Here is a 10130-nt window from a genome sequence, read left to right on the forward strand (position 1 = left end):
AGTACTTAAGTACTCTTCAGTACTTCAGTAGCTGAAGTTTTTAAAGACATGCAAATCATGTGTCCATTTATTTCTCCTCATCCTGCCTGCTAGAGGCTTGTTAGGCGGTTAAAAGCACTGCTAGGCGCTCTCCTCTTTATAATGCAATGTATCTCTTACAGAATTGTTTATTCAGAAAAACTGAGGAAGCGGGCAGGAGAACCTGAGCACAAACCCTGTGTATTGGTAGACTTAAAGGCAAAGAAATTGGTCTCACGCAGTCGCCAGAAGTGAGAATAGACGTAGAGATGGCAGATCTGGAAGAGCTCTGCTTACTGATAAGTAAAATTCCTTCACTGGGATCTGACGTGCGCCCTAATTAGGTGGCTGTAGAGCAAACACAGGCAAAGTGCATTTCCCAGCTGTAAACTTTTGGAAGGGAACTGCACCTGCTTCCCTTATTTATAGCTTATGGCTACGGCTGAGTTTACTTATCATGGGTAAATTTTAGCGGTTGTTAAACTGCGTGCTGGTGGTTGATTGGGGCTTTTTTTGTAGGGAAGACTGATGATAGGATTTCCTGTTTTAGCTGCAGAGCATCGTGCAAATGCTGGATATTCTGAACATTTGGAGAAGCAGCCGACCAAAGAAGCAGAATCACAGATAACTGCGGCACAGGATGCCGGAGTCGAAACAGAAGTGGCCCCTTCAGAAGAGGAGGGAATGGCAGGCGTCAGCGTTGAACACCAAGGCTCTCCCGAAGCTGGTGAGGACAACCTCTAACACTGAAGACTATCTCTAATGCCAGAGACCTCTCAAGCTGCGTTTTTGGCATCGGTCCCGGGAGAGGCACTTGTTAACTCTCTTTGCGTTCTGGAATCTGGGCTAAATACTGGGAAAATAGCAAACTAATTTTGGCATTTTAAGCTGAAAGACTGCATTCTGCTTAAATGGAACCCAAAATTACACTGCAGTAGTGTTTAGAAATATATAATTGCAGAAGGCATCTTTAATTAAAGTTTACTAGTGGAAGTTCCAGAATCAGGCAAAGATTGATAAGATTTGGAGACCTTCTGAGTGTGTTGGCAAATCAGGGTCTCCCAAGTTACTTTCCCTGAATTGCAGGGTCTTTTGTGTTCAACGTGCTGCACTAAGGCTTTGGTAAGACTTCTTTTGAGATGAAAGTTCTTATTAAAGGAAGTTCATTTAAAAGGAGCTCAGATAAAAATTTCACTCAAATCTCATGGGCTTCTCTACGTTACCAAGTGCTATTTTTTTCGTACCTCTGCACACCTAGATGGAGCAGAGGGAAAAGTTGAGGATTCATCAGCGCTTTAGCTTATCTAGCTTAGTGTATTGCCACCCTAATCCTTGAAGATAGGAATATAATAGGTGGCACCGTTGTCAGGGATGGGAAGTTGGGTTTCATTCTTATGAGTGCTCTGAAATTTTGGCTATGATACTTGCTTCAGTGATGTATTTTTCCTGTTTTGGAAATCTAGAACGTGAGATTGCCAAAGGTGTTGGAGCTGGAAGTCTGGGCAGGGATTCTCATGCTTTCTCCTCTGAAAAATCTGGGATGAAGCCATTAAAGGAAGCTGTTGAACAAGCAGATGAACTAGAGGACCAGGCTATCATGGTAGAATTGGATGGTCCGGAAGAAGAGACTGCTGAGGATGAAGCTGAAGACCCTGAGAGCGAAGGTAAGAGAACTATTGCCGCGGTAGCAGAAGGCAGTTGGAGAAATTTTTCCCTGTTGCCTCTCGATAGATTGAGGAACAACATCGGTTAATGCGGTTACTAACTGTTTAGTCCATCAGATAGTCCAGGGGAAGCTGTTGGCTGCTATTCCTAGGGCCAGCTTGTTACTGGCTCATCAGGTGCTTCAGGGACCGCCATCGTCTTGTACGTTTTGAGGTGACGGTAATGGAAGCGCACAAATAGACAAAACTGAGTGCAAAGTGGTTTTATACAGTGACACAGGGATATCCTCCATTTCATTCTTCCTTCCTTCCTGACTCCTAACTTCGTGCTGACTTTTTAATGTCTTAGCATTGAACTGCTGGTTCCACAGCCGTTTACGTGACTCCAGACTTGAAACCTACATTAGAACCCCACATTTTGTATGTGTAGTTACAGATTCCCTTTCCAGTTAACCAAAAGAGCAGGCTGGCTTTCCAGAAGGCTGAGAGGAAGTGTCTGTTTCTAAACAGTTCTTCAGACACTGCATCGGTCTGCTCTATTGCCCCAAGGGTGCTTATGCCTTTTGGAAGAACATGCACATCGGATTGAGTTCTCTTCAATCAAGGCCGCGTTTGAGAATGCCCAGGGTGTGTTTTAGTGGAGTCTTTTGGGGCTGGTCTTAAAAGTCTTTCGAAGTACAATACACCCCGCAATAAAAAACTGAACTAAGGACATCCTAAAATAATCCAGTTGCCAGGATTTGAGGCATTGTGGGGAAATACAGCTGTAATGAGAATATCAACGCCTGGATGTATTTGTGCAGCGTGGAAGGCACAAAGACGACAGTTGAACTGGTATGCTTTTGCCACGAGGAAAGCTGTAGGTGTTCTTAGGGTGTCTACAATAGTGTGTCAATATGCTTATCTTTAACACAGCTGTCGGAAGAGATGGGAAGATCTTGATGAAGAGGTCTCTGCTGATAGGGTGGAACAGTAAGAGTAGCATCTTACAGGTCTCATTGGACAAGGCCAGGAAGAAAAGATGAAAAATTATGCACTCTTGTCATAAAACTTACCTCGGAAACCTCAGCATAACTAGTCTCTTCCCCTGCATCCTGCTCCCTTGTCCCTCCAGCACGTGGAAATATTTCTTCAGAAGAAGCTAATGCAAGGAACCACGGTAGTTCACCCAGCCCTGCTTTCTCTGAGAGACTCCTGACCCTTTGAGTTGTCGAGTTTAACCCTCGGTAGTACTTGAGGTCTCTAGTACTTGGGCTTGTCTTCTGTAACGGGGCAGGTGTCCTAGCCCTTAGGGAGGGTTGCGAAGTTGGCACCGTTACCAGATATGCTGGATTCTTGGGCTGCACTCAGCTTGCAGGGGAGACTGGCAGGCAAGAAGCCCTCCATGACCACTCCTCTTCTGGAGAGGAAGCTGTTCGGTACTTCAGTTCTGTTAACGTTGTTTTCTTTCCCGCTCTTGCTTGTTAAGAAGTGAAGAAGTTCAAGAGTGAAGTTAGAGGACGCAGGTTAGACTCGGAGGAAACTGCTATGGGTAGTTCACAGCAAAGGAGAGGTGAGGTACTGACTGTAACCTGAGCCTTAGCTGGAGAGAATTTATGAAAATCTCCGAATATGGGAGATGCTCATAGACCGACCCTTGTAATGTGATTTCGTTGGTCTGCTCGTCCCTGTGTTCAGGAGAATTTGCCACTGATTTAGCGGGATGGCAATGAGGTGGCTTGCAGGCTTTGAAGTTCTTTCTGGGAAAAGAGGCTGCAGCTTCTTGGCAGCCTAAGGCGGCTCCGCCATCAGCCCCCGCGGCCTGGCCCCGAGCGTGCGTTCCTACACCCTGCCCAGCCTGCTGGTCTGGCGTGGAGGCTGATGGGCTGGACCTGGCCTGAGGGAAGCCACCAGCGTGCGTGGCAGGAGGTGGGGTGGGGGGAATTGCCGCAGCCAGCAGTCGCGCTGGTTCGGGGTGCCGTGGAGCCGCGGTCTGAGCGCGGGCAGCGCGGCACCCGACCAGATGTGTGGAAAGCTGGCGAGGCTTCTGTCTGCTGCTACAGCGCTGCTTGCTGCAGGAACTCTTGAAAATGGAGTTCAGTTCCTCAAGTACTTGTTTTCTCTAGAGGTTTCCATGAAGACACCCACGTTTGTCCGTGCTGCAGCCTACAAGCCGCTGCTGTCAACTCCACGTCCTGCAAAACCCGCTGCTCCCAAGTTGTCAACTCCACGTCCTGCAAAATCTGCAGCTCCCAAGTAAGTGTAAGCCACCTTCAGCAGCGGCCTGGTGGAAGCATGTCTGGGGGCCGTAAGTACCAGGGGCAGAGAGCCGAGCCCAGCTTCGTCAGTTGTTTGTGCTTTGTCAGCTGTAGCAGGGAGTAAGCAGTCCTGAAGTCTTCGGTTCATTCGCTGCTTTAGCAGTTGAATAAAGAGTTCTGTCGCGTGAATGTCGGTACTGTCCCAGAGAGATCTGCCTCAAGCCTTTCCAATGAACGTTCTTGTAATATTTTCTTGTGCTGAAGGCCAAAACCTTTTCCTAGGAGTTTTTCAACTGGTAAGCTACCCTGGAGCCATAGCCTCCAGTATGGGATGCCGAGGCCCTTGCAGAAGAGGGGGAATTACAGGTGATGTTACATTGATCACATGAAATGACATATTTGTGTTGACTTTAGAAGCCTAAAGCTGTATGCGGTTGCCATGTGCTGAGTATAAAACGAAGCTCACCTAGAGGCAGAAAGTGAACCTGTCCTCTGCATTATTCCAAATTAATTAACATTTGTCACCCTCTTAACTAGAAATTTGGTGAAGCCGTGTGCTTCATCAGAACCACTAACAGTGGGTCCCAGGGAACAGGAGGAATTTTCTAACCCGTGGCTCTAGATTTTTGTTTATTGAAGCAATAAACAATAAAACCAAATTCTTGTGCCCTTTACTGCTGTGAACAGAGATGAACGATGCTTACGGAGGTGCCGGATGACTGCTCCAATCGCGAATAGTAAAACATTTCTAAAATGGAAGAAGGAGGCTTTGATACTCTGCTGAAGGGGAGCTGAATGAATGCAGATTTGCTTTGGGATTTTGCACTGGGACGTGCTCTTTGTGTGTGTATACACACACACACATGCACACACATATATATAGGGAATGTCCGCATACTAATTCTGTAGAGAGCTACTCCTCCTTGGCAAAAGAAGTCCATGTATTTGGATGCACATTCTTTGTAGGAATTTCTGGACGTTGATAGACTGACAGATTTTCAGGCTTTCAAGCTGTGCTGGGATAACAGAGGATCATGATGACAGGCTCAGAGCCGGGACTAGAGGAAGCTGTTGCACAAAAAATGCCCGGTTTGTTTGCACTTCAGGTAATGCAGTCTGACCCCGAGTTGGCCTGCTTGCTTCCTGAGATAGCGATGCTCAGGTTAAAAGCCTGAAGAATACTCTAGGTTATGTAGTGGAGCAATAACCCTGTGAGAGCCATGGTTGAGGCATTCTGCTATAAAATAATCTCTTTATACTGGTACAGTTCTACTGTGATCAACTGCACCAGATTAGGGCCACAGAACTTTTCATTTAGAAACACCAAGGTCTCATACAGTCACTAAACTTCAATTTCGCCCTGATCCTGTGAACCAACCGTTCGTATGTAATCATTCACAAACCGGGAAACTGAGGCACAGAAACAGTAACCAAGATGACATAAATAATGACTGGTTTTTTCCCTCACTACTACGCGTACTTCACCTCCGGGGCTGATCTCTTCCAGCTGCCCCCGAGGTTCTGACAGAGAAACACGCAGGTGGGTCGGAGGGAGAATCAGACGATGCCTGCGCTCCGTCTGTGGGTTTTGCATGCGTTAGCCTGTGATTCCAGGCCTTTTCTGTTGTTTTCCACTTGTCTGCTGAGTGACTCCGGGGATTCCATTTCCCCTTTTCGTGTTACGGTTTTGTCCTCTTTAGAATGGAAAATAGTAGTAGTTTCCTTTGGGACTTACAGTCTTAAGGAAAAAAAAACCCCAAACAAACCAACCCCCCAAAAAACCCCACTGAACAAAGTGTTCATAGTAGCGTAGAAGCGGTTGTGGACGTCTGCTCTGTGGAAGGAGATTGGATCAAAAGGGGAGCGTCTGGTGAGTCTTGTCCACGGACAAAAATTGTTGAGTGTACCCTGCAGACGAGACTCTCCTGTCTGCAGGTACAGCGGTGGCCTGTGGATGCATCAAACTCTGCGTTCCCGGAGAGTGAAAACTGCATTTATGTATTGGAGAGAACTATAGTTTGCTGATGAATTGTTATGCTAGCATGCTTGTCTCGGAAGACTTGAGCCCGGATTGCTTCTCCCAGGGTCGTAATGCCATGTGAATTGTTTGCAGACTGTACTTCGTGGGCCTGAGGGTTTTGAAGAATTGGGAGGGAGAAAGACTTGAGAGCTCGAGGTGGTTCTTAACCCTTCCAATTCAGCGTAAGGCTTGCCCAAACTCAGCCTGCTGCTCTCTGCCTCTCCCCCGTGTTTGTTCATCTGACGCGTGAATTTTCAATTCCCCTCAAAGGTCTCCCCTGCAGCCGCTGCGGGCTAAGCCAGTTCCAAAGAGCTCGGGAGCATCACGGAGGAAAACGTGTGAGCCTGAAGTAGCCAGTAGTTTGATAAAGAAGATATTCAGCCATTATGTGAAAATGCCAGTGTCCAGAGATGCATTCAAAATCGTTGAAAAATGGTAAGCGGCAACAAACTGCTCCCCTTCCCGCTCTTACTAGTCTTTTTTTCACTCTTTTCTCTCCTGAAATAACAAAGCTGTCAGGAGTGCTGCTGACAAGCTGACAGCCCTCCCTGTTCAGCTGGGAGAGTCATGGGAGGTCTGAGGAAAATGAGGACAGAGGCGTGCTAGGTGCTTTTGGCCGCTGTGGGAGTATCTGTGACCAACGCAACCTTGCAGGAGCTTCTGGGTTTTGTCCCAGCCAGTACGAATTGCACCGTTCACAATCCGCTCTGGCTAACGGCGCACTGATACCATTAGCGCTCTCCGTGAGCGGGATGGCTCCGGAGAACGGCCAGCGTGCCGGGCGAGGTGAAGCTGTTCCAGCTGTGCGGCGGTAGGTCTGAATCCAGGTTCCGCAGCTTTTTGAATCCATAAGACCACGTTACCTTCAGGAGTAAAACCTGCAGATTGTTTGAACAGTGTCACCGTAAGAGCTAACAGCCTAACCAGTCCTCAGTGCTGGTTTTTCACTTGTGTTAACCCCTGTTCTTGCATGCGTGGGAATTTTGGGAACGGTTCTGGTTGTCGAACGTGCAGCTGTTTCACAGCTGTCTTGGCTGTGAGGTTCCAGGGAGCCCAGGCTGAGAAGCCATACTTCGTTCTGTGGGCTGGAGAGTTTCTCCTCCCGCGGTTTTCCCTGGCAGGCTGTGACCTGCACGGCGAGCAGCTGTAGCGCGTCTTGCCCTGTAGAAGTTCGGACACTCCACAGCCCGATTTATTTCCCTCCTCAATCCTCCTTCAGCTCAGAGAGATACTTCAAGCAGCTCAGCAGCGATCTGGAAGCTTACAGCAACCACGCAGGGAGGAAGACGGTGGAGATGGCTGACCTGGAAGTCCTCATGAGAAGGTAAAGGCAGGGTTATTGTTAACCTGTAGTGTTCGGTGGTGCTTTGATAGCCCGGTAGGACTGCCCTTGCCAGGGCGTGCAGTAGCAGTAAGTATTTCCACAGTCAGTGTGGTATCTTGTGATGTAATCTGCGCGATGCCGCTTGGCCTTCTGTCCCAGGAGGGCATTCGTGGACTTGGGTTTTTATACTCCACGATGAAGGTGGTGGAGGGGCGAGAGGAAGTCGTGAGGGGTTGGGAGCGCAGGAGGAGTCTGAGGAACAGGTAGCAAGAGGAGGGGGATGTGTGCCAGGGTGAAGCAGTTATGGCTGGGAAATGAGTGGTGTCAGTAGAAAAAGCAGAGTAACAGTAAGTGCGAGGCTGGGCTGCGCCGTTTGCATCCCTGAGTGATCTCTCTGCTAAAAGTGCTTGCAGCTGAAACAGCGTGAGCGTTTTCACATGCCCTGCTATGTGTTTTGGTGACTTACTCTTCCAAACAAAATCCCACTCGTCCTGCTTCTGCAAAAGCTGATACTAAGGGCTCAAACTGACAGTTCCTCTCCAGAGCGGGAAAAGGAGCCTCCAGCCCGGCCGGCCAGGGCTGGCCTCTCCTAACAGCGGTGTTCCCCTTCGTCCTGCCCCTTTGAGACCCCGCAGAGGGGCAGGCTGGCCGGCAGCCTGGATGAACTGTTCTCAGAGCCCCTCCGCTGCTGCTCTGCCCTCTGGACTCCCTCAGCTCCCCCATCTCGACTGAACTTGGTCCTGTGACCAAACCACAAGGGATTTGTTCTTGGCTTGGGAGCCCTCTGTAAAACTCTGCGGGGCCTGAAACAAATTCATCACTCCTCATTTGAAGTCATTATTCCAAGCTGTTATTCCTCGTCTCCACTGGAAGGGTTTCAGATGTGATGCTAAAGTCATCTTGAGGGATTTTGCAGGCACATCTGATCAAAGGCGTTGCCTTCGCGTAGGCCTGTGCAGGTGGAGCTGGTGCTTAAAAAGAATGATCTGTTGCTGTCCTGGTCTGGAGATTGTCATTGTCCCCTGAGAGGTGTGTGCTGAAATTAGTCTGAACAGGCCGAGAGGTGCAGTGGTTTAGTTGGCCAGGTTTGAGGATTCTGTACGCTTGTTATTTTACCTTTTTCTAAACGTCTTCATGCCTTTCTACTGCCTCATAAAGGGATCAGGAATTGTTGCTGGTTCGTGAACAGGAACAGCATTTCTGTTCCTTCCACGAGGAAAGCATGAATAAAAGCTGCTTTTTGTTCTTTCTGCGAGACTAGGAGATGCTGGTTTTTTTCAGGCCGATCAGCTAAATGGTGTACTAGAAAACTACATGGCCTACGCGGTTGAAAAATGCCGACAACCTCTGAATTGTGCATGTAAAAAAAAAAAAAATCTGCTGGGTAATGAGCTATTTGCTTCTGTGACATCGTTCTGTGCATGTCTTTAAATGGTAAAATTTATCCCATGGCAGGTGGATTGTGAATTTAAAAAGCAATGAGCTTACGCTTCGGTAAAGGTCAGTAAGCTGACTCTCGCTGTGATAAACGCCTGCCTCTGCGGGAAGCTGGTCTGCAGGACCCCCCTTGGTCCGCTGTCGGGTGTAGGCAAGCCTGGTGCCTGCACCGTACCCACGACCTGGCGCATCACCTGAGAAAGTTGCCTGCAAATAGAAGTCTATAGCTTTTCTATCACGAGCGGCCGCAGCGTTTCAGCTATTAAATGCAGAAATGTCACTGCAAACTTTAAAAACTTTCCTCTGACTTTGAGCGGAAACGCTTCTCGCTAACAATTCTCTGTTTCCTCTCTGCTCTCCTCTTTCTGAACGAAGGCAAGGGCTGGTGACAGACAAGATGCCGCTGCACGTGCTGATAGAGCGTTACCTCCCTCTGGAGTACAGGAAGCTCCTGATTCCGGTTGCTGTGAGTGGAAATAAAGTGATCCCCTGCAAATGAACGTGCTCCTGCGGGTGGGAAGGCGGCCTGCTGGCAGGGGCTGGCTGTAGGTTGCTCTGCGTAACTGCTCCGCGTGACGGTTTCCCACCGGTAACCAGCGGGGCAGTAAATGGTCGACGTTCTCTTGCGCTGATGCGGGCTGTGCTGTGGCTATCACGCCAGCCTGCTGGATCTCACCGCCTATTATTACAAGTCATTTGACTATCCTGAATTTTTTGTTACCTTTGAATACTTGTACAGCTCCGATAAATAAAATACTGAATGTATTCTGCGTGATACAAATGCTGCTTATTCCAGTGAGCCGAAAGGCTACTGCGCTGCGTTGTTCAACATGTTCCTAATAGACATTTAGCCGTGGTGATGCTCCTCACGCTAACTAGTTGTTTGCTCAAAGGAGAAAAGTTACAGACTGCCTTATGGAAAGCAGCAGATCCTTGTTACAGCTGTGTATTTTTCTAGAGCGGGGGCTTTCAAACTTGGAGTCTTGTCCCCTTTTGCAAGCCTAGTCTGCTGTGTCAGGAGCGGGTCATAATCCGTCTGTGACCACAGCCGTTTACTGATGTCGGTTGAAATGGGAAAATATGCCTTGTATTTACTTCACGTATATATCTCATGAGAAATTAGTAAGCAATAATTTGAGACCATTTGAGAGATGAAACTTTCTGGTGCACACATGGTAGATGAAGGACTGAGAGAGATTGATTCGGATGGAGTTAATTGCGTGTGTTTGGTTTACGTGGGAAGGTTTTGGTAGTGGGGGGGGGGTGCAGCAGGAACCCAGGCCTGCCCCCGTGTCAGAGCCAGCTCCAAAATGGACCCGCCGCTGGCCAAAGCTGAGCCCGTCAGTGACACTGGTGGTGCCTCTGATAATGTATTTAAGAAAGGGGAAAAACGCGCAGCAGCTGTGGGAGGGAGGAGTCGGGAGAAAAAC

The 10130-nt window shown here is 48.5% G+C and overlaps 1 protein-coding gene across 1 annotated transcript in view; it reads left to right on the forward strand.

Moving 5' to 3' along the window:
* Positions 1 to 9475, forward strand: part of CENPT (centromere protein T) — a 20374-nt gene extending 10899 nt beyond the window's left edge. The window contains exons 8-13 of the mRNA XM_009319766.1: positions 569 to 745; positions 1482 to 1682; positions 3788 to 3917; positions 6210 to 6374; positions 7159 to 7263; positions 9076 to 9475. Coding sequence (XP_009318041.1) covers positions 569 to 745; positions 1482 to 1682; positions 3788 to 3917; positions 6210 to 6374; positions 7159 to 7263; positions 9076 to 9199 — 902 coding nt within the window. The 3' untranslated portion in view covers positions 9200 to 9475. The remainder of the gene's footprint in view (positions 1 to 568; positions 746 to 1481; positions 1683 to 3787; positions 3918 to 6209; positions 6375 to 7158; positions 7264 to 9075) is intronic.
* The last annotated feature ends 655 nt before the right edge of the window (positions 9476 to 10130 follow it).

The sequence above is a fragment of the Pygoscelis adeliae genome, unplaced genomic scaffold (assembly GCF_000699105.1).
Source record: "Pygoscelis adeliae isolate BGI_AS28 unplaced genomic scaffold, ASM69910v1 Scaffold390, whole genome shotgun sequence".
In the NCBI taxonomy this organism is placed as follows: domain Eukaryota; kingdom Metazoa; phylum Chordata; class Aves; order Sphenisciformes; family Spheniscidae; genus Pygoscelis; species Pygoscelis adeliae.